The sequence below is a fragment of the Vitis vinifera genome, chromosome 13 (genome assembly GCF_030704535.1).
Source record: "Vitis vinifera cultivar Pinot Noir 40024 chromosome 13, ASM3070453v1".
NCBI classification, from domain to species: Eukaryota; Viridiplantae; Streptophyta; class Magnoliopsida; order Vitales; family Vitaceae; genus Vitis; species Vitis vinifera.
The window spans coordinates 7,689,675-7,714,819 of NC_081817.1; the positions used below are offsets into that span (position 1 = coordinate 7,689,675).

The following is a 25,145-nucleotide window of genomic DNA, read 5'->3' on the forward strand; positions in this document are numbered from 1 at the left end:
TCTTAACCAATAAATATAAAAGCCTAACTTTCAAAATCACATAAGACAAATAAGAAGAGACTCCACACTTGAAAAAACTTGAAGATAGTTCACTTTAAGGATTTAAGGAGTTTTTCAAGCATTTGAAGATTAGAAGATTTGAAGATTCAAAGATCAAGCATTTGAAGATTTGAAGATTAAGTTTAAGGGGTTTTCAATTTGAGATCAAGCATTATGTTCTTGGTGAACATGAGCTACATGAAAGTCTAAGCCCAATCTAAGACACGTTAAAGTCTAAAGGAAGATAAACGAGTTCTCCTATCAAAAAAATTGAAAAATCTTCAAGATATACCCTTATACTTTATTATGTACCTAAGTCTAGAGAAAAAGGACAATCCTCTTTTGTAGTGTAACATAGCCTCAATAAAGGATTTTGAAGGTTTAATTGTTTCACTCACAAAGTTGGTTGTTTCAAAGCCTTCAAAACCTTCTCTAAAAGGGTTTGTTAAACTCTCTTAAGATCACAAAGTAGAGCATAGAAAACATCCCAAGAAGTGTAATGGGGAAAGGATTTGATCCTAATGCCTATAAGTTACTAGTCGAAGTAGTCTTCAACTAATAAAAATTTGTCACATTAGGAAAACACTTGATCTTGGTTATTGGAGAAAGATTGTAAGGGTTCATTGAAACTTAGAAGATACTAATAGAGAAGGGTATGAGAAAAAAAAAACTCAAAGATTGGTTTGGGATTTGTTCCTACTCCTTCATGCATATCAATAAAAAAAGTGAGCACAAAGCCATATCAAAACTGAAGTAGATATGAAGGATATAATCCAACTTTAAGCACTAGGAAATCTCTCTTTGACAGAATTAGTAAAACTTCAACTCGGATGTCAATCTTTGATAACTTAGGGGATAAAAAGAAAAACTTTCTACTAAAAGATGACAAGGTTCTATTTATTCTAGATTGGGGCCTAAACTAAAGAGAGACTAGGTTGATCCATAAAGATACCAACTATTACTCTCAAAGATTCCAATAATCCTAAAGTAAGATTTTATCTCGTATGAAGATGTACTATCTTAGACATGACCATTGGAGGAATGTTGAGAGTCAAAAGACATACTATGGTTTTCACTAACCAACTATTACCCTTTGTTCAGAAAAAGAAAAAGTTAAAGGTTGCTAATGAGTCTGCATGAGAGAGAGAGAGAGGTGAAGATTTAAAATAACAAATAAAAACAAATATTAAAATTCTATATTTACCCGTGAATCTGGTGATCCAAGGAGGCACTAGGACGTAAACTCACTGTATGTATTCCCAGAGCCTTCAAAGGCTTGCACTATGCACGCACCTGAGCATAATAAAAGATGACTGTCAACAGCTAACTTATTGGACTGAAAAAATCTAACAGCACCCAAAGGAAGATAAGTAAAATTATTCTCTTTGTTGCTCAAAAAGATGAATAAGAATTCAAAGAAATGATGTCCCATCATTCTGTCTCTATTTGCATTTAGAATCAATCCACTTTGAATTTTTTTAATTAAAATGGAAATATTTATTAAACGAAGAGAGGCAGGTGAGATGCCCTTTCTTCATAATATTAAAACGAAGGATATTCCAAAAGATGAGGAGGAGTAGGATCAAGTGAGGATAGTTTCAAATTTTCTGCAATAAACTCCCTTTCTTATGTGCAGTGACTCAGTTCTTCAGGGCATATTTGTATAATATTTATTAAAAATATAATTTATAATTATATTATATTATTAATATTCATATTTTATTAAAAACTATTTATTTTTTAATTTATTTACAATTATAAAATTAATTTTATTTTTAATAAGACATGAATTAAATTAAGGTTATATTACATAAATTGAATTTACAATTTCAAAATTAAAAATAACTTATCTAAAAATGTTTTTAGTTGTATAATTTTTAAAAACTATTTTTAAAAATAGGAACTGTCAAAAGCTAACTTATTGGGGTGACAAAATCTAATAGCACCCCAAAGGAGGATAAGTTAAAATTATTCTCTTTGTTGCTAAAAAAAAAAAATGAATACAAAGAGAGGTGAGATGCCCTTTCTTCATATTATTAAAACCAAGGATATTTCAAAATATGAGAAGAAAGGGGCTGGTGAGGAATAGACCTTCTTTCTCCTTTCTTGCAATAGCATCAGCAGCAGTAGAAATCATCCAAGGAAGAACAAGCTCCACTTGTCTCCAATATGTCAATTCCGGATGAATAACTCAACTCCCCATTCATTAACCAATAAAGGCTTGTCTTCTTTGCGATTGAAGGTTACATCCTGCTGCAATGCACTCTGGATTGACTTCAAGCACAGAATGAGAAACTTTGATGGACAATCTGAGTTTTCACAGGACTTCCCACCCTTCCCTGGCAGAAGAATCTTACCTTTTTTCTGATTTCTCTTCCACATTATCAATGGATGGAAGAACCTCTTTCTGCTCATTCTTTATAGTTTTGACATGCATTTTCAGTTCTCGATGATTTACATTTACATGATTCCCATCCAGAGTTCTATTCTTCAGAGCAGTATTGTTCCCATTGCATTTGAATTAATTCTTTTCCCAATTTTTAAACAAGAAAAATGGAGTTTCGAAATGTACAGGTTTTTCTCTAATTTCCATTATATATTCAACATTTACAGACGCTTACACATGTAAAATGTGATTCAGGCTTTAGGAATGGTAAATTAGGAGCAATAGAATCAGATCAGTCATGCGAGAATAGCCAGAGAAATGTCAAAAACAATAAACATAGCAATGAGAGCTTAATTGTGCTCACATGCTGGAGCAGATTCTCAAAGGGGTCTCAAGCAAATCTAGCTCCACTATTCTAAGATGAATGAACTGAAGATAGCATTATTGCAGAAACTGACAGGCTGTGTATTTTTAGTTACAGCAAGGGTGAAAAATCTCAAGACTTCAGAAAAGAAGCTCAAACCATCTGGAGAGAGTTTCAGCTAGAACAGCTCAAACTCCACACACTTTGTTGTGTCCTTCAAGTCCTTATAATCAAACTTAGCACTCCCCTTTTTCTGCACACTAATTGCAGTGCTACCAATTCCAGCATCACAGAAATTAGGCAATTCCAGCATCACAGAAATTAGGCAATTCCAAGGGTACTGCACTGTGTATTAGAGCCCAATTCAAGCCTTCAAAGGGAGTGTTTCTTCATATCTACCCTTTAAATGTTTCTAACCAATCCTCTGGCTCCTTTACTAACAGCCCCCTGGTCAAATCTCTTGCATGAAAACTAACCATAGGGCCTATTGGGAATTTGAGGCTATGTGATACCACACCGGCTAATGTATCTTCATTTCCTGAACCCTTCAAGGTTTTCTTACTATATAATAATTTTGCACAAAGGATGATCTTGAGGGGATTGATACCTTTTAGTACATGATCATTATTCAATCATATTGTGCTACCCATAAAAAACCATAGTTTTTCAGTTTCCTCAAATTATTAATAGTATCAACTCCCTACTTCTAAGTGGAATTATTCCATATATTTAGACTACCTATAGGCTTTTTCATCTACTATCTAAACCTTATTTTTATAGTATCTTCACACCATTCCCAGCTCATAAATCTTAACCTCTATATAATATCTCCTTTAAATCCTCATTCCATTTCATATGATCCATTTCAGTCTCTCTCTTTATTATTGACAGTTCCCAAAATTGTAAACATAGAAGTAGAGAAAAAAAGGTCACTTTGAGGTATATCTTAGTAACCAACAAGAAGCTCAATGGTTATTGCCTCTTTTCTTTCTTGATTTGCAAAGTAAATAGTTTGTACTAGAAGCAAATTTGTCTTTGAAACCAAGTTTTTTTATTTTTTGGACCTAGGTAGTTACATCTGTTCAGTTTTTTCATAAAAGATTCTCTTTGTAGTAGGATATTAAGTTTCCGTGGCCTTTTTTCAACACTAGCAAGTGAGGAATTTCCAAATTTGTTCAATGTCATCAATTAAATCACTATATATCCTAATGATTTTGTCAGGGACCCTTCCTCTTCTTTTGAGATCTTTGCACAGGTCTATGGATTACACTAGATGGTATGGTATACATCTAAATGAGGCAACGAAATTGACTATGACGAATGCAAAATGTTGCTTCTTGCTAATTTTATCGGTTCAGATGTTGAGCCTGATTCTGTTGCAGCGGAGGACCTGAATAGATATTGTTGGTTTTATTGATCCTCAAGATTGGTCTTGCCCTAGCAGTCAAATTCCCATGTGGACAACTTTAGAATTGAGTCTATATAAACATATCTGATATTTGCAATTAGTTAATACACGGTAGCAATATATATAAACATACACTCTTTCTTGGAGTGATATGATAGATAGATAAATGAATTTAAAAAAAAAATTATAAATCATATTATAATTAAAAAATGACAAATAGCAATAGAGAAAGGGAGATAGAAGGGAATGGCAATGTTTCTATTAACATTCAATCAAAATTAAAAGTCTACATAATCAGCAAAAAAAAAAAAAAAAAAGAAAGGAAAATCAATTTAGTGACAATTATTATCCAGGGAGGTTTATCATCTTCTATTAAATAGTAAATACACCTACCCTGTCTGTCCCTGGTATCCATATCAACTATCCAGGATGCCCCTTAATGAACTATTCCTAGGATCATCTTGTAGTCTTCTCTTTACAAGAGCGAAACCCAACTTGGACTTGATTCGAAAAGACCAGAGCTGCACCGTTTCATCTTTACTCATACTATTCCTCCGTACAACCGAATTCCAATTAGTCACCAACACATACATTGAGGTAGAATTTCCGGAAGCTTTCTTCATGTCCCACTTCCTCAGACTGATGGTTTCTCGATGAAGGGATGGCTCAATCAACATCACTTCCATATCTACACATTTTTTTCCGTTTCCTCCTGAGTTCAACCTCTCACTCTCTTCAGGTGTGAGGAAACTTTGTTGTATCTGATTCAAGGGTATGGATAGACGGTTCTGACTGAGTCTCACATCACTCTTGAAGAGAGGCTTCTGGATTACAAAAGTGACATCAGAACCCCCTAGAGCCTTAATCCGATTCCTGAGGATGACAGGGAGCTTTGGCGTTGCATGGGGAGATGAACAAATTGCCTTATCCATCATCTTCTTCTTCATCAACTTCTTTTTCTCCTGAACACACACCCCCTCATCATCATCGTTGTCGTCATCATCATGGCACCGTGGTGGCCGCTTCTTGATCTTGATCTTTTTTTGAAGACACTGATCATCTCCATCTTCCAATATCTTCATCGTTTCTTCAAGATGTTGATCATGTTTCTTCTCATCTTCTACCACAGAATCCATTGAAGTGAATGCGCAAAGTATATACTTTCAGGGGTTTCTTGGTCTTCTTGGGATGGCAAGATGATGAGCTAGAGAGAAGTCTTTCAATTTGGAAAGTTACAAGTGGGTTCTTGTTCTTGTTGGTATGGCAGGAGAGAGCTTATATATAGATGACGTCCCTGAGAAACAAGTCTTTCAATTTGAAAAGTTACTGAATCCTAATCAAATCCTTATATTTTACTAAGATAATAATTTTTCACAATTTTAAGAATATTATTTTATAGGGATTTTACTATGGTTTTAAATTATTATTTAATATATAATTAAATTATAATTTCATATCCTAATAAAACTAGGATAATAAAAGTATTTCATAATTTAATCAATCACCTAATAGAGTAAAAATAATAAAATAAGCCTACTTAATTAAGGAAATATAGTCCTAATTTAATTAAGATTAACATTATCCATAGAACTAGTGACAAGACCTAAATATTAATGGAGTATGATCCTTAGATATTACTATATTACTTTGAGAAAATTATCATTTGCTAAAGTAGCGGACTAGTTAAACTTGATAAAAATAATAAAAAAAATAAAAAAGGAGTTTTATAAAGGAAACACAACTAAAGATATTTTCTTAATCTATAAGGCTATGTTTGGTTGGTGATGGGTTGAGATAAGTTATTTTATCACTTATCTTATCCTATATTTAACCAAATTCATGATTAAAATATTTAAACTTTTCAAATAATTTTTTTAATATTATGTTATTTAATATATGAAAATAATTTATATATTATATATTATATATTAATATTATTTTATAAATATTTTTTTAGTTTTTCTTTTTTAATCATAAATTTAATTTATAATAAAAAAAATTATTTTTGTAGAATGAGTATATTATTATTATAAAAAAATAAAAAAATAAAAAAATAAAATTTTGATATATGATATATATATATCTCATACCATAACATGGGATTAACATATCCCATGTGAAAGGGGTAAAAAAAAAAATGGATAATATATCACACCACTTATCATATCACATGTTTAGTTGAATATAGGATAAGATAAGTGATGTGATAACTTATCATATCCTATAACAAACCAAATATGGGATATGATATAATATCCGCGCTCTTATCCAATCCAATGTTATATCTGAACAACTAAATATGACCTTAAATTATTTTAAAGGATATAAATCAATCGTAATTTGTTTTGTGGTTCAACTAGAATAGTACAATTAGCATATAGGATTTTGAAAATTGCTAGCTACTATTTACTCTTACCGGTAATATTAGAGTTAAAAGGTTTTGGGATTTATCCAAAAATATTTGTTTATTTATTCTTATCCGATGAGAATTTTTAATAACTATATGTAGGATATCTTATGATATCTTATATCTTACACTTCCTTCTGGTGTCTAATGACTCATAATAGGCAATGATGAAAATATTAGTTTTTAAGGATGTATTGGTAATTTAATTTTATGGATATATTGCAAAATATCATTAGATATTCTAACATAAAATATTTGTCAAAAGGAAATTGAACGAGACTCATGAAAATTTTGAGAAAAATTCTAAAAAATGATATAAGAAATAATAATAGACATTTTGAGATTGTTTTCTTAAAGAAATTGATATATGTATGATATAATTGGGGATATCTAATAATAATATTTAGAATTTAAAATTAGATTTTATATAAATTTACCTAATTTCAATATATTCAATAATATAAAAATGATGATACATGTATAAGTATTTTTTATTTTAAAATATTGATAATTTTATTTATAAATTTAAACTTATTTTATATTTAATTATTATACAAAATACATGATAATTAAAATTAATATTATATATATATATATATATATATATATATATATATATATATATAATATTTGTAATATAAATAAATAAAGGATATTTGAATCATAATGTTTGTTTATCATTAAAAATAAAAATACTTTGAAGACAATAAATTCTATACAAATTTTCAAATGATATTGATATATATGTTTTTTTTCTCCCATCTATATTTGTGCTCAATCAATCAAAGTTATGACTAGTTATGAACAAATATTAATTTATATAGAAAAGGAAACCAAGATTGTATTGGTTTAAATTTGATAATTTTAGTCATATTATTGAGTTGTTAACAATGAACGATTTCAAATTTTTTTAAATCAATTTTTTTTTCTTTTAAGAATTATAACGTGCAAAGTTTCATTTAAAATTATTTAATTTCCATTTTAAACCTTCTTGTAAAATCTATATTGATAGTAGCATAGATTTCATTTCTTATGATATTTAGTAATTAAAATATTATTAATTTCATGTAAAATTTGTGAAAACGGTTCTTCATTGATATTTCATTGTTGATATTATTATTATGTTCATCATTTATGTAATGTTTTTACGAATTCCTACTCAACGTTAGTAAATGATCTTCATGTTTTGTTGTTTTTATGTTGTGGGAATGGATGGCATGGGAAAATGAAGAATAGATTTTATAAATGAATTCATATATTATTTCTAACACAATATCCAAAATATAAAGAATTGGTAAAAAGTGTAATAAAAAAAACTATTTTCACCAATTATCCAAGCTATCCCATTGAACTGAAAAATTGGGATAAAAGGGGTAATGCCATATTATTGAGTTGAAAACCCTAAAATTCATGATAGACATGTATTGAGGATGTTTATATTGAAAAATCTTATCTTAAGTTAAAAATGTAATTTTTTTTTTTTTTACAATTGAAAAAAGTAATTATCAATAAAAAAAAATAAAAATTCATCATACAAAGAAATTTCATGTTGTTTCTTTGTACATTAACTCAAGTCTCATTTCCTTAAATATTGATGATATGTTTTTGTATATTTATTAACTGGTTCATATTATGTTAAATATATACATATATGTTAAACACCCTAATATTTTCTGATGCCATGTGTCATTTCTAATATATGGATAAAAATTGATAATATTTGGTTCAAGATGAGCAAAATTATATTTCTAAACGCACTCCACAAATTCCTTCTAATCATGCCTAATATCACCAAGTAACATACGGTTAACTCTCTACTTTACTAAATTAATTAACTCTCTACTTTATTAATATTAATTAGAAACATTATTTTTTTCTTAACAATATTGGCTAAAGTATAAAAGATTTTTTAAGATTGTGTATTACATGTAGTAATCCATGCATAAGAAGCACAAAGCCCCATGAAGTTCATGTTATCCATGCCTCGATTTGTTGGTACATCAATTTTGTTTGGTATAGAAAGTAAAAGGGCATTATGGTTATGTTAGGTGGTAAAAAAATTATGAAAAAATGCAAGGAAAGAAAATAGTAAGGAAAAGTAGAATGAAAAAAAAGAAAAGAAATATATATATAATTATATATAATTAATAAATTATTTTTTATATTACTTTTAACTTCATTTCACTTTTTTATCCCCTTTATCTAAAAATTAAATAATTTTAAAAATATATAAATTTATAACTAATTTTAATTATATTTTATTTTCTTTCATATTTTTTTATTTTAACAAAACATTATTTAGGCATTCATTCATGTGGTATTGCAATATTTATTTTACTATATTTTAAAAGCAAAATAAATAATTTTTAAATTATATTTTTAATTCTTATGAATATTAAATATTACTAAAAAAATAAAAAATGGGTTTGAAATTTATATAACAAGAAGTAAAAATATTTGAAAAACCTTTTCAATAATTTAAAAATTGAAGGAAAAAGATTGAAAAAGGTTTTTTTTTTATTTTATTTATTTTATGCAATTGTCTCCTTAACCTTTTTGTATTTTTAATCTCTTTGTCTTTATTTACTTCAAGACTAATTGTATTGTGTGAAACCAATGTTTGGTTAATCTTGATTTTGATGATAATAAAATAAGGTTTAGAACTAATGATTATATTTCAAGTGTGATTAGGCAAGACGACTTCTAAAGTGGCAATCACAAAGACAAATTAAGTTAAAGAGAAATCATGAAGAAGAAGAAGACCTCAAAGAGAAATGTTTTTTTAAGACCCAAGCTTAATAAGATTTCTTTGTAAGGTTGTTGGTACACTAAGATTTTCATGCATTACATTCTTTACTTATGTACCAAAATCATTCAAAATTTATTTTGTTTTAAATATTTTTAAAATTGGATGATTTCATGTTTTCAACTAAAACATTGTGTCAAATATTTTTCAAACTTATTTACAAGGTTTTAAGTTGAAAAAGTCGGTTGTCAGGGCCAAAACATTGAACCAGTCGAGGCATTGGGCCAACTAGCTCAACCAACCAGGGTACCGGTCGACCGATTCCCCTTGCCCGATCGAGGAGTGCTAAAAACACTCTCTTTCTTCCAATAGTCTTCGCTTCTCGGTTGAGGTATCCTCCTTCCCGGTCGACCTCCGGTTGAGGTTCGATTGAAGCAACGGTAACCTGTCAAAGCATTAAATGTTCCAATGACTAGTGAACCAGTCGGCCCCCAGCTCGATCGATCGAACCCCCAACGGCTAGTTTGGTCATTTTCTTCTATAAAAAGGCTCCAAATCTTCATTGTTTAAGATCTCAACCTTCCCAAACCTTTCTTGAATATATCTGAGCCTTGGAAAAGTGTTTTGAGTGCACCATTATTCTAAAACTTGCATATCATTAGTGTACCTTTCAATCCTAGTTTTCTTGTATCATTTGAGCTTAAAGTTTTTGTATTAAGATTTTGTGAGATCATTTATTTATAAATCTTTGAGAGAAAGTTTTTCAAATGTAGGCTATCACTTGAGGGGTTGTTTAAGAGTGGGGTATCTCTTGAGAAGTGTAAAAGGTGCTTGGAGCCAAAAGTCTAAGAGGGTGAATTGGAACCATAATCCAATTGTATTGCTCGAAGGCTTGGTTAGGAAGCCTTGAATTAGTGGAACCTCAAGCTTGGGATTGAAGCTAGAGAAGAGTGGATGTAGACTAAGTTGCGTCGAACCACTATAAAAATCTTGTGTTTGCATTTTTTTTCCCTACTCCTTTACTTTATATGCAATTGCCTTTATATTGCTTTATTATATATTTGCATATATTTGTCTCTTGTATTCACATAGTTTAAATTTGCAAAAAGAAACCATCACCCTATTCACCCCCATCTAGGATGATTATCATAGGTTGGATTAGCCTAATTTTTCTAATATATTATATTATTTTATTATTATTAAAAATAATTTTTAGTAAATTTCGATTAAAGAATTTATTAGTATTACTATATTTTATGATATATAATTATTATTATTATTATTATTATTATTATTATTATTAGTATTAGTATTATTAGTATTATTATTATTATTATATAAACAAACATGCTTATATATGTTAATAATAAAAAATTATTAATGCTAATAATAAAATAATATTTAATGATATTTTTAAAAGAAAAAGAAAAAGAGATGGATGTAGGAAGAGCGGACGTGTATGTGTTTAAGAATGCTATTTATTTTTAATTTTTATTGCAAAAATGTTCATAAAAGTTAGAGAACAAATCATGATAACATGAGACATTAAATACTTTTGAATTTTGAAAATGTTAAAACGTATTCGGGGGCTTTTATTATATTTCTTAATTTTTAAAAACAAAAAATAAAAACATATTTGATATTATATTAAAACAAAAGGTGTTATACTCTACACTCCATCCATCGTGGATTTATAAAATGAAAATCTATTCAAATCTTTATAAAAGTATATTATATAATAAATAAGTGAATAATAAAAATTAAAACTACGAATTACAGAGTAATGCAATAAAATCAAATTAAATTCCAAAAGGCACGTACATATTATAATATTAAAAAATATTCTAATTTAACATATATACGACAAAATCACATAATCTAACCATAAACCATTATCTTTCTCCATGATCTTCCCTTTTTTGTTAAATCTTACCGGTCTAACTTTTAGTTCTGGCCTTTCACAATTATTTGTGCCACCCAAAATTCTCCATGAATGTTTCTTTGAATATTATCCGGACATCCAACAAGTTGTGTAAAAGTGTCACTCAATTGAGATTTTTGACCTTGAAGCAAATATCTTGTGACTTTGGCGACAGTGGTTTCAATAACTAAAACAAAATCATTGTCTTTGCTTAATGCGACCCCATTTGAAAAGGATAAGCCTCTTAGCAACACTGTCACTTCTTTGTCCTTGGATCATATTTTAGTAACCTTCCAGTCTTATCCCCAATTTGCATTGATATTGCATAAGCCCTAAAAAATTCCATTGTTAATCAATGGGAATGAGAATCATAACTATATGAACAAACATAAAAAATAAAAAAAAATAAAAAAAATCTATATAATGAGTAAATTGATGATACATACCATCTTTGGAATATGGTGCTAGTATCGGTAAAATAGACAACTCTTGTATTTTGATCAATGTCCAAAGCATTAGTGAATCGAAATGGGACTCCTTCTGCACTAATGGCTACTTATTTAGCAACTCCACCATTGTGCCCAACCACCAATAGCCCAAAATAGACATCTACAATGTAAAGATCACATGTTGCTTCATTGAATTTAAGACCCAATGGTCTTCCACATGCTCCATTGCATGGTTGAGTGATCCATCACAAAATTTAGGAATCCTAATCAAGTACAAAAACAAATACTTCAATTATTTCAAATACACTTACAATTACAAAGAAGGTTGAATTGAACACTAAAAGAATACTTTATGTCATGCAATTAATATGAATATACAACATAATTAAAAAATTAATTATACATTATTAAATTTTAAAATCTATTTAAGAAATATATGTAATTATAAGTGAATATATACTAAACATAATGAATAAAAACTTTACTAGTAGTTTTTACCTAAACGGGAAAGTGATTGTAAACTCCTTCCATCCATGTTTTGAACCTTGCTAATTTAAAATTCTACCATTTGAGATGTTAAGGACCATCTCCATTACAATCGAAGGCAATACTTTTAGGGTCAAATACCCTTGAAGGAAGTTAATGTGTGTTGTATTTTAGGGCTTGATGTGAATTAACACATTCAAAAAGAGCAATCGAAATAAAAGAAAAAATAAAGAATTGTGAAAGTTTCATGGTGTTGAAGAAGATGATGGACAATTCTTTCTTTGGTACTATAAGTAAATATTATGCTACCCTTGAATCTATATATAAGAGAAAATCATAGGTTATCCTAATTAAAGTCAAAATATAATTATTATAACATAAGAATTAGGACTCTAATTAATATCTTAAAGGAGTTCTTTTTTGAGTAGATTTGTTTTTAGGAAGTGAAAAGAAAGCTTCTGGATTATTTTGTTTTAATATGTTTTAAGAAACTAAAATAGCCTTTTGAGAGTGGGGACTAATAAAAAAATTGAAAAAAAATAAATAAATTATTTGAGATAAATTTATAAAATAAAGAATTTGGAGACTCACTCGTTTATTCATATTTCTTCTACTATTAAGTTATTCTATGATAAGAGTATTTATGAAATTAATGTGTCTTTGTATTTACTTTATACCATAATTTTTTATTTATCTTTTATTTTTAAAAAACAGAAATGAACTATATTTATTATTTATAGATCTTGAAAAGATAAGTAAATACTTTTGACTTTTTAAAAAATTATAGAAATAGTAACAATGGTCAAATGAATTATAATCCATTTGGTAGTGATTTTTTAAAACACTTCTAACATAAATACTGTTTTTGAAGAAAAATTTAAAACTACGTTTGGTTTCCGAAAAATATTAAAGAAAAAAAAATGATTTTATAATATTTGATTTTAATATGGAAAATACGGAAAAAAAATCAAATATAAATTAATTAAAAATTTTCATATTTTAAAATTATTTAATCTTTATATATAAGAGGAAAAATAAATGAAAATGAATTTGAAGTAGTATATAAAATAATTTATTGATTTTAAATATAGATATATATATATATATATATTTTCTTTTCTTCCACTTTTCTTCTTTATTTTCTTAACCAAAGATAGCCTAAGGCTATGTTTGGTTCTTGGAAAGTGTCAAGGAAAGAAAAATAATTTTCTCATGTTTGATTTTAATATGTTAAATAGAAAATAAAATAAAATAAAATATAATTACAATTAGATAGAAATTTATACATTATTAAATTATTTAATCTTTATATAAAAGAGGAAAAATAAGTGAAATAAATTTGAAATAACATATAAAATAATTTATTCATTTTAAATCCATTTTTTATTTTCTTTATTTTTTATTTTTTATTTTTATTTTTTCTTTCCATTTTCTTTCCCTCACATTTTTTTAGGAACAAACATAGTTTAAGTGTTCGAAAAAAAAATCTTAAAAACACTTTTAAAAAATCGACATATCACTTGTAGTATTTCCTTGAAAAGCAAGATTCTTTCAAAAGGCAAAGAATATCTTAATGAATCCCATTTAATTGTGAAGGCAAGGCCCTATAGTTAAGACAGAATAAGTGTTACACCGTAATGAATGCCCTGTAATTGTAAAGGCCTATAGTTAAGACAAGACAGAATATTTGTTCCTATTGGTTCAGAATCCATAAAATGTCTAACATTATGGTGCTGACTTTGACATTGTGAACCTTCTTTGCAGGGACGTGCAGCGATTGGAGGACGGCCACCTAATAGTTCTACAGTATCAACACCGTGGGATACGATGAGGATGATGATGATGAAAGCAGATATTTACATGTGGTTTGTTACAAGTTAGGACTAACCAAATAAAAAATTTTAAAAGAAAAAAAATATTTATAGAAAAAAATTTAAATATATATATATATATATATATATGGGGATTCATTCATGTGGTATTGCAATATTTAAAAGAAAAATAAATGATCTTTAAATTATATTTAAAATTCTCATAAATATTAACCATGTTTGGTATAATTAATGTTAATAATAAAATCATATTTAATAATATTTTTAAAAGAAAAAGAGATAGATGTAGGAAGAGATGACGTGTATGTGTTTAAGAATGCTCTTTATTTTTATTTTTTATTATCAAAATGTTCATAAAAGTTAGAGAACAAAATCATGAGAACATGAGACATTAAATACTTTTGAATTTTGTAAATGTTAAAACGTATTTGGGGGCTTTGATTATATTTCTTAAATTTTAAAAGCAAAAAATAAAAGCATATTTGATATTATATTAAAACAAAAGGTGCTATACTCTACACGTTAATCACTTAATCCATCTGTCACCGATTTATAAAATGAAAATCTATTCAAATCTTTATGTAAGTGTATTATATAATGTATAAGTGAATAATAAAAATTAAAACTACGAATTACAGAGTAATGCAATAAAATCAAATTAAATTCCAAAGACAAATATTATAATATTAAAAAATATTCTAATTTAATACACTTATATATGGAAAAATCACAGAACATAACCATAAACTATTATCTTTCTCTTGGACTTCACTCACAGGGCCAACATCCTCACTTAATTCTTCCATGATCTTTCCTTCTTCATTAAGTCTTACCGGTCTAACTTTTAGCTCTGGTCTTCCACAATTATTTTGTGCAACCCAAAATTCCCCATGAATGTTTCTTTGAATATTATCCGGACATCCAACAAGTTGTGTAAAAGTGTCACTCAATTGAGATTTTTGACCTCGGAGCCAATATCTTGTGACTTTGGCGGTAGTGGTTTCAGTAACTAAAACAAAATCTTTGTCTTTGCTTAATGCAACCCCATTTGAAAAGGATAAGCCTCTTAGCAACACCGTCACTTCTTTGGTCCTTGGATCATATTTTAGTAACCTTCCTGTCTTATCCCCAGTTTGCATTGCTATTGCATAAGCCCTACAAAATTCCATTGTTAATTAATGAGAATGAGAATCATAACTATATGAACAAATTTAAAAATAAAAATAAAAAATCTATATAGTAAGGAGTAAATTTATGATACATACCATCTTTGAAATATGGTGCTAGTATCGGTAAAATAGACAATTCCAGTGTTTTGATCAATATCCAAAGCATTAGTGAATCGAAATGGGACTCCTTCTGCACTAATGGCTATTTGTTTAGCAACTCCACCATTGTGCCCAACCACCAATAACCCAAAATAGGCATCTGCAATGTAAAGATCACATGTTGCTTCATTGAATTTAAGACCCAATGGTCTTCCACATACTTGTTCCATTGCAGGGTTGATTGATCCATTACAAAATTTAGGAATCCTAATCAAGTACAAAAACAAATACTTCAATTATTTCAAATACTTTCATACATTTTTATCCAACATAAAACCTATACTTACAATTACAAAGAAGGTTGAATTGAACACTAAAAGAATACTTTATGTCATGCAATTAATATGAATATACAACATAATTAAAAAATTAATTATACATTATTATATTTTAAAATCTATTTAAGAAATATATGTAATTATAAGTGAATATATACTAAACATAATGAATAAAAAATTTACTAGTAGTTTTTACCTGAACGGGGAAGTAATTGCAAACTCCTTCCATCCATGTTTCGAACCTTGCCATTTTAAAATTCTACCATCCGAGATGCCAGTATAAGGACCATCTCCATTACAATCGAAGGCGATGCTTTCAGGGCCAGATACCCATGAAGGAAGTTTAAGTTTGTTGTATTTTAAGGCTTGATGTGAATTAACACATTCAAAAAGAGAAATCGAAATAAAAGAGAAAATAAAGAATTGTGAGAGCTTCATGGTGTTGAAGAAGATGATGGACAATTCTTTCTTTGGTACTATAAGTAAAGGTTATGCTACCCATAAATCTATATATAAGAAGAGAATCATAGGTTGTCCTAATTAAAATCAAAATATAATTGTTATAAAGATTCTAATTAATATTTGAAATGAGTTCTTTTTCTAGTAGGATTTGCTTTTATGAAGTGATAGAAAGACTTCTAGATTATTTTGTTGTTAGCCTTTTGAGGGTGGGGACTAATAAAAAAAAAAAGAAAAAAAAAAGAGATTATTTGAGATAAATTTATAATCATCTGTTACACCGTAATGGATTCTTTCAGCCTGAGGGCAATGCCACCATCTCAAGGAAGTTCCCTGGGAAGGTAACCATTCTTGATACATTTGGAATGGGCATCAATGTCATCGACCCATTTTGGATAGGGCTACCACATGCGGTGGTGGGGACAGGTTGGGTTTGGATAATTATTTCTAATTTTTGGTTTAGAGTTTATCCAAATTGTTTTTTTTTTGGTTTTTTAAAACATTGCAAATTTAAATTTATATAATATAAATTTAATTTAATTCAAGGCTAGTTTTATAATTACAAATAAATTAAAAAACAAATATTTTTTTTAGTAAAATGTGAATAATAATATTATAATTAAATCATAAATTATATTTTTAATTAAAAAAATACTATTTTAGTATATATTAGAAATATAAAGATATTAACATCTTCATATTTTTTATTTATTAAAATGAATAATAATAATAATAATAATAATAATAATAATTTAAAATAATAAATTTTAACAATATTTTATTTAAAATAAATAATGAATAAAGTTTAACTTTTTTTAAACATGTAAATGAGTTATGTTTTTCATGCACATATCTAATATTGAATTACAAATATAATACTTTAAAATGTTTTGATTTACTTTATAATTAATTAGATCGATTTTTTGAATTCAAAATTATTCTTAAAAATTAGAAAATGATTAATTATCTCATAATTTATAATTTATTTACCTAAATTAAAAATATATATTTGTATGTATAGGAGAAACAATAAAGTCATGATCATAATATATCAGTTTTGATTTTTTATTTTTTTAACAATTAGATTTACTTTTTGAATTTATATTATTTTTAAAAATTGTTAAACTCATTAATAAATTCAATACAGATTGTCACTTGATTTGTAGTTCATATTTATAGTGAGAAAATTTATAAAAATATAGTTATGTGTAGAAAAAAATTAATAGAGCAATTATGAACTAATTTTATCCATAAAATTTTTGTATTAATGAGTTTATTATTTAAGTTTAAAATTATTTTTAAAAATTACTAAACTTGCTATGAATCCCAATACGTTAAGACTTATTTAATTTTAAACCTATTTTCTGGTTAAAAAAAATAGAAATAATGATTCTATGTAGATGGGAAATAATAGTCATTTTCCATCAATTTTTGCTCATAAATTTTTTGTATTGATTGGATCATTATTTGAGTTTTAAATTATTTTTAAAAATTAGTAGACTCATTAATAAATCTAACATATTAAGTTTTGTTTATTTGGAATTCATTTGCCTAGTGAAAAAAAAATCAGAAAATAAGAATTTCATGTAAAAGAGAAATAATAAAGTTATTCTAGACTAATTTTTGTCCATAAAATTACAGTATTAATTGGTTCACTGTTTATTTTTTAAAAATTATTTGACTCATTAATAAATTTCTTATTTAATTTAAAGCTTATTTGCGTGAAAAAAAAATTGAAAAATTAGGATGGTATGTAAAAGAGAAATAATAAAGTTGTTCTAAATAAATTTTTATCTATAAATTTTTGGTATTAATTGTTTCATTATTTGAGTTTTAAATTATTTTTAAAAATTATTAGAGTCATTAATGAATCCAATACATTAAATTTTGTTTAATTTGGAGTTTATTTGTTTAGTAAAAAAAATTAGAAAATAAGAATTCTATGTAAAAGATAAATAATAAAGTTGTTTAAAACTAATTTTTGTTCATATATTTATGCTCTTAATTGATTCACTATTTGAGTTTAAAATTATTTTTAAAAATTACTATTTGAGAACTAATATGAATATTTTTTTTTTTAAATATAAAATTATATAGGATATATGGTATAATATAATATAAAGGTAATTGATAGGAAATAGGGTCCATGGCACTGAATCCATACCCGGTTTATGAAATTCTCACCATTCTTATCTGATTAGAGGTGCTGACTGGATTGCCAATAAATTTTTTTATTATATGACGTGGCACCATCTTTTGTTAAATAATGTTGAAGAAGAGATTGGCGGTATGCTTCGGGTAAAAAACAGAGAGAATCCGATTTGAAGTTTTTAAAAATTAAATTTATCTCAAAATAATTTGAAATTCATGCGCTACATCAACCAAATAATTAATCGGTTGAATTTTTAAAAATATTTTACAAATTATTTAATATTTATTTAGATATATTTCTTATTTATATTTTTAAATAAAATATAGCAATATTTTTTATACAAATTTATAAAAATTATTAAAAGCTCATATTAAAAAAATAATGATTTCAAAAAATATTTAAAAAAATTGATGTATCCAAAATATTTTACCGCCTCCAATTTTAGAATTTTTAAAATTGATTTTCAAAGATGTTGAGTAAATTATATGTTTTTTGTGTGAGATGCTTAACGTTTATATAAAAGTTCTTATTTTAAAAATAAAAATTATAAAGTATATTGTGATAGATATTATATCCAATTTATACAAACTATAATTCTTTTATTATTTTTGAGAAAAAAGTATTTTATTTATCATCTTGTTTTTTATCTTGTAATTTTAGAAAAAAATTTCCTAATTTTTTTAATATAAAAAATATTTCTTGCAAACCCTATCCATTGTAGAAAAATTTTCTCCGAAAATTTACTATTATCGGTTAAGGTGACGGATACAATTTTTTATTTTAATATTTTTCAAAGGAAAAAAATAAACACTTTAAAATTTTATAAATGTTATAACATGTTAAAACATATTTGAGGGATTTTCTGACATATAATTTTTTTTTTTCAAGAAAACAAAAACTAAAATCATATTTGATACTATATGCGAAGATGGAAACATGATTTTCAAATTTATTAAAATTTTTAATTTTTAAATTTTTTTTTTTTAAAGTGGTATACTCTACGTGTTTTTTTTAAAATGAAAATCTATTGAGAGCTTTATAAAAGTATATTTTCAAAATAATCGGTTGATTTTTTTAAAATATTTTACAAATTATTTAATATTTATTCAAATATATATATATTTTTTATTTTTAAAATAAAAGATAGTGATAATTTTTAAACAATTTATAAAAATTCTTAAAAGCTTATATTGAAAAAATAATGATTTCAAAAAATATTTTAAAATTTTGATGTATCCAAAATATTTTACCATCAATTTTAGAATTTCTAAAATTGATTTTCAAAGATATTGGATAAATCTATATGCTTTTTGTGTGAGATGCTTAACCTTTATATAGAAGTTTCTTATTTTAAAAATAAAAATTATGAAGTATATTGTGACAGATATTATATATAATTTATAAAAACTATAATTCTTTTATTATTTTTGAGAAAAAAGTATTTAATTATCATCTTGTTTTTATCTTGTAATTTTAGAAAACAATTTCCTAATTTTGTTAATATAAAAAATTATTTCTTGCAAACCACACCTATCCATTGTAGAAAAATTTCTTCCAAAATTTACTATTATTGGTTAAGGTGACAGATACAATTTTTATTTTAATATTTTTCGAAGGAAAAAATAAACACTATAAAATTTTATAAATGTTACAACATGTTAAAACATATTTGGGGGCTTTTTTGACATATAATTTTTTTTTCAAGAAAACAAAAACTAAAATCATATTTGATATTGTATGAGAAGATGGAAACGTGATTTTCAAATTTATTAAATTTTTTAATTTTTTTTTTTAAGTGTTATTCTTTTTTGTAGTCATGGTAACTAGTAGCTTCGACCAAAGAGAAAAAAAAAATGAGGCACTCAGCCTTACAACACTCAATCCAAATAACAGAGAGCCAAACAAGGCCTAGCTAATCTTGTGCATGCCCACATACACCCGCACCACCGACAACAAAACAACTCAGATAACAACTTCCTAATTATAAGTGAAACAAACTCTTACGTGGATAATATTCAAGGTTGCCACAAAAATAAATTAATGCCACATCACAACACAATGCAATTATCATTATGGTCAAATTCCTAAAGAAGCAACCTAGTTTATCTTTCGATACTAGGATTATATTTGGTTAGTAAGATATAATATGAGATAAGATAAAAAAAATGAGATATTATATCTTATCTTATCTTATCTTATATTTTATTAGTATGGGTTAAGATAACTTATCAAACTTTTTTTTTTTATAATTATTATCCCTTTCTCATAAGATGTGTAAATCTCATGGTAAAATATGGATATATATATATATATATATATATATATTTCATGTATCAAAATTTTATTTTTTTAAAATTTTTTACATTTTAATTTAATCATTTTACAAAATAAGTTTTTTTTATTATAAATTAAATTTATTATTAAAAAATAAAAATTAAAAAAATATTTATAAAATAATATTAATATATGATATATAAATTATTTTTATATATTAAATAACATAATATAACTTTTTTTTATTTGAAAGTTTAAATATTTTAATAATAAATATTGTTAAACATAAATGAAATTTCATTTTTTTTAAATAGAAAATATTTGAATGTGATATAATTTTTATTTTAAACATTGAATAATAATATTTATTTCATATTATTTTTTATTAATTTCAAAAATTAAATATAATATAATATAAATATAATATAATATAGTATATAAATAACATAATATAATATAATATTTATTTCATATTATTTTTTATTCATTGCCCACATAGATGAAGTAAGATATGCAACCGAACGAGTATCCTACTTAATCTAGACTTGATATATTTATTGGGTTCATCAGTCCACATTCTAATGCAAGTTCAATCACCTTATTTCTACAAGTCAATAACCTCCAAATTAGTTAAAAATGTAGAAGGGTTTAATATAGTTAATTCCAAATGTTTATATTGAGATATCTGATGAAAAAAAACCACACAAACATGAACAGAAAAAAATATAGAAGGCATTATAAAATGGTAGTAAGTTACAAAGGTTTTTTTTTTTTTTCTTTTTTTCTTTTCTTTTGTCATTTTTCATGGTTTTTTTTTCCTATAAATCTATTTCAAAGACAAGTCTAACCCATTCTACAAAAATGGGTCCATTGTAAAAGCTTGGAGTAATAGATATGACAGCTTTCTTTCTTGAAATTTTTAACAATTTTTAAAATAAAAATATTTTCAAATGAAACTAATTATCATGAAGATCACATTTGACACGTACCACCCACAATGATACTGAAGTTTACAGTTGATCACCAAACTTTTAACCTGATATCATTGGAGACATGACAACAACCACTGCTTTGCCTATTTATTGGCCAAAAACTAAGATGAGAAATTGGAGAAACCAGGAAAATCTAAATCAATTGAAACCTTCTCACAAGCATTTTAAAAACTCTATGTTTACCTCCTGCGTGTTTGACTAAATGAAGTCCACTCGAAGATAGAGAGACTCTACTTTTGATTGCTAAATAGATCCACCATCCACATCTAGCATATAAAAGCATTTCTAATGAGCTATGAACAATGTGAACCACAAAAACATCTAGTTCAATCATGGCTTCAAGTGCAATAATATGTTCATTAAACTCAAGAATCTTGTTTCCACCCAGTTTGTATTTTTTTTTTTTTTTTTTTTGAGGAGAAAATTGCATTACTTTTACTAGATATCATTGGCTTGTACTCTTTCCTTTACTAGATATCATTGAAGTATAGGCTTCAATTTCTGCTCTTCTGTCACTCTGAACCATCACTTTAACTCATCTCTGTAGTTTTCTTAACAAGACAAGATCAAAACATGAACCCTATGGGAGAACTACTTTCTTTCCCTATAAGCCAAAAAATCTAGTAAAAAGGTAGAGATTTTTCCCATTACTCGAATCCTAAACAGTGTGAAAAATCTATTATTAAAAACCATAGTTTTCCTTCTTTCTTTCTTTCTTTCTTTCTTTTTTTAATAGCCTATTGGATTTGATGTTCCACTACCATTCATCCTGTAAGCGGTCACTGCCAATGGGGAAGGGAAGCTTCAGTGCTGCCATCCCTTTTAGTTGCAGCTCCCACTGAATAAAAACTTTCTTCCATCCTCATCCTCTAATATGTTATTTTAAAGGCCTACATGGCAGAAGAGCACAATCTTAGAACAAAGAAATCTACAATGGACTTCATGGAAAAGTAACTTTTCTTTATTTAAGGCATTTTGAAAACGAAAATGAGCAACACATGATACCAAGCAATGGTCACCCAACTGTAAGGAGGGAGGTCTATGCTCTCTTCAGGTTCATTAAACCTAGATACCTCTCATCCAGCTCCCTCATCTGATCAAACACCCATCAAAATAAATAAAAAATTAAAAAAATAAATAAATGAGGAAAATCGTAGAACCTATATGATAGTGAAAAGAACATATGTACGTGGTAAATATTTGTGGAAAATAAGTCATAATTACCATTCTACTTGTTATAAGCCTTCCAGAGGTCACCCAAGAAGGAGCAATGATCCATGATGTACTCTCTCTCATGGGGTCCCTGGAGGCCATTAAGTGCAGGAACTTTGATCTGCAGATATTTTGTACAAAAAGGAGTATACATTATGATCGCATGCATTGAAATAAATAAGAAAATTTTTAGTGTCGACAAAGAAAAAGAAAAAAGGAAAAAACCATTCTGTTTGTATGCAAGAAACAAATATAAGGTACTTTTCCATATATATGAATGTAGAAATATAAATGGCAAACATGATTCTCAAAAGAAATGTAAGAGAATAGTAAGAGATTGTGAAACTCCTTATTCTAAGTTGGTAAAAAGGTTTCTACTAGAGATTAAATATCTAAACTGATACCTTTTTCCGACTCCGTTCATGCCATTATTTTAAAGAAACAATCCTGCATTATGAAAACAAATAAATATATGTTTTACCTTGCTATAGACAATATAAAGAAAGTCACAAAATGTAAAGTCAAAAAATAATAAGAATATTTATCATTTTTAAAAAAATTAAAGAAAAAAAGGTGAATTTAAGCACCAACAAATACAAAATTTCTTTTGAAGGTGACATATAATTCAACTTAATTATAGTCTTGTCCAAAACCCCACTCTTACAATAGCAGAAACCAAATAAAGGGTATTTTTTCATACATATGAATGACAATTACAATTTCTTTTGTGAATCAAATTAACATGATTCACAAAAGAAATGTAAAGTAAAAGTAAATTAAAGCAGGTGAAACTCATTATTCTTAAGTTTATAAAAAAAATTGATAATTAAGGATTGATTGTGTAAAGTATATACCTTTTTTCGACTTGACTAGTCATATATATTTACTATTTAAAAAGGCAATCTAGTATCATGGAGACAAAGAAATAAATGATTTATCTTGTTATAAACAATATAAAAATAGCCACAAAGTTTGTAAAGTCAAAAAATGATAAAAATGTGCCATCATTTCACAAATACTTGAGAAAAAAAGAGGCAAAATTAAATACCAAAAAATTTGAAGGATACAAAGCAATAATCAAAATTATACTTTGAAAAAAAAAGATATAAGTATCAATTTTCTTATTTGGTTGGATTTTTTTTTCTATTTTTGTGCCTTTATATAAAATAAATAAATAGAGGAAATAGTTAAGAAAAATGAGTTAAAAAAATTTTATTTATTTATTTACCTCTATCTTATCATTTATGATATCGACATAGTATATGAAATATATCAATATATCAATATTCTTTTTTTAAAAAAAATTAATAATAATACATCAACGTTTAAAAAAATATTAAGAAAAAAAAAAAGCTTATTTCTAATATCTGAACTGATAATGAGGCATACCAAAACCTTTATAAGAAAAACTAAAGAAACCACAAACAAAGAGAAAATGAATGAAAGAAAGAGGGTTACCTCAAAATTAGACTTAAGTTAGAATTAAGGTTACAAAGTCAAGAAGAATCTAGAAATTAGATTTAGCTAGACCGGAAGCCTTTCGAAGGATCCACCAAAATTTGTTGAGCGGGGATTAGATTTCTATGAGAAAACGAAAGTCTTTAAAAACAAAAATCTCTTTGTTTAACCCTAACAAAAGATGGAGAGAGAAGGGTAATAGACCCTCTAAATATGATTTCAAGATAGATGAGGCAATTATGACGATTAACTAAAAAGTAGAAAAATAAATAAGAAAGGAAAATAATTAAAAACGCCATAATAATTACTTTCAGTTTTGCTGATGTATTTGTAGGAAAAAAACAATCAGTGTCTAAATGTGCCTAAGTGGGCTTAAGATATCTAAATGGGCCTAAGTGAACCTAAACAGACCTAAGGTGTCTAAATGGACCTAAGTGAACCTAGATGGGTCTAAGGTGTCTAAATGGGCCTAAGGTAGTGCCTAATGGGCCGAGTATACCTATACAGGGCAAGGATGAGACTATGTGGGCCTAACTAAGTCTAACCTAAAGTGCACCTAAATGAAGCCTAGTCTAAACTTGAAAAACAACCAAGATCATAATGTGGAACCGGATAAACCCCTCAACCAAAGTCTCCAACGTGGCTCAGAAAAAATGAGCTACATGGATAGCAATGGGCCACCAAGGAATTACTGTGGAGCACTGAAAGTGAACTTAAAGACATGTGCTAAATGGACAAAATGGAGGGTCTACAACATGATAGATATTTGTTGTTATATGTTTTTTTTGTAATTTATTGGATTTATGGTCATTTTATTAGAATATTATTTTATGTAAATTATCATTATATAAAAATAAATGAATTAAATCATTCAAAAAATAAAAATGATATTAGTTTATTTAATTAATATGAAATAATAGGTGGTGGTGTACAAACTAGAGGTGGAGGTGTTCG

At 26.7% G+C, this 25,145-nt stretch overlaps 2 protein-coding genes and 1 pseudogene across 2 annotated transcripts; all 3 read right to left on the reverse strand.

The window, feature by feature from the left end:
* Positions 1–2,967: 2,967 nt before the first annotated feature.
* LOC104881181 (putative B3 domain-containing protein At3g24850) lies at positions 2,968–5,333 on the reverse strand. Its single transcript, XM_010660438.2, has 2 exons — positions 4,677–5,333; positions 2,968–3,129 (listed from the first exon to the last, which is right to left on the reverse strand). The coding sequence occupies exons 1-2, from the start codon at positions 5,331–5,333 to the stop codon at positions 2,968–2,970; spliced, it is 819 nt and encodes a 272-aa protein (XP_010658740.2).
* Positions 5,334–11,294: 5,961 nt separating this feature from the next.
* On the reverse strand, positions 11,295–12,255 carry LOC100852455 (protein STRICTOSIDINE SYNTHASE-LIKE 10-like; annotated as a pseudogene).
* A 2,481-nt stretch (positions 12,256–14,736) lies between these two features.
* On the reverse strand, positions 14,737–16,082 carry LOC100852493 (protein STRICTOSIDINE SYNTHASE-LIKE 10). The gene is made up of 3 exons (XM_059741543.1): positions 15,847–16,082; positions 15,304–15,573; positions 14,737–15,193 (listed from the first exon to the last, which is right to left on the reverse strand). The coding sequence occupies exons 1-3, from the start codon at positions 16,080–16,082 to the stop codon at positions 14,737–14,739; spliced, it is 963 nt and encodes a 320-aa protein (XP_059597526.1).
* Positions 16,083–25,145: the final 9,063 nt, after the last annotated feature.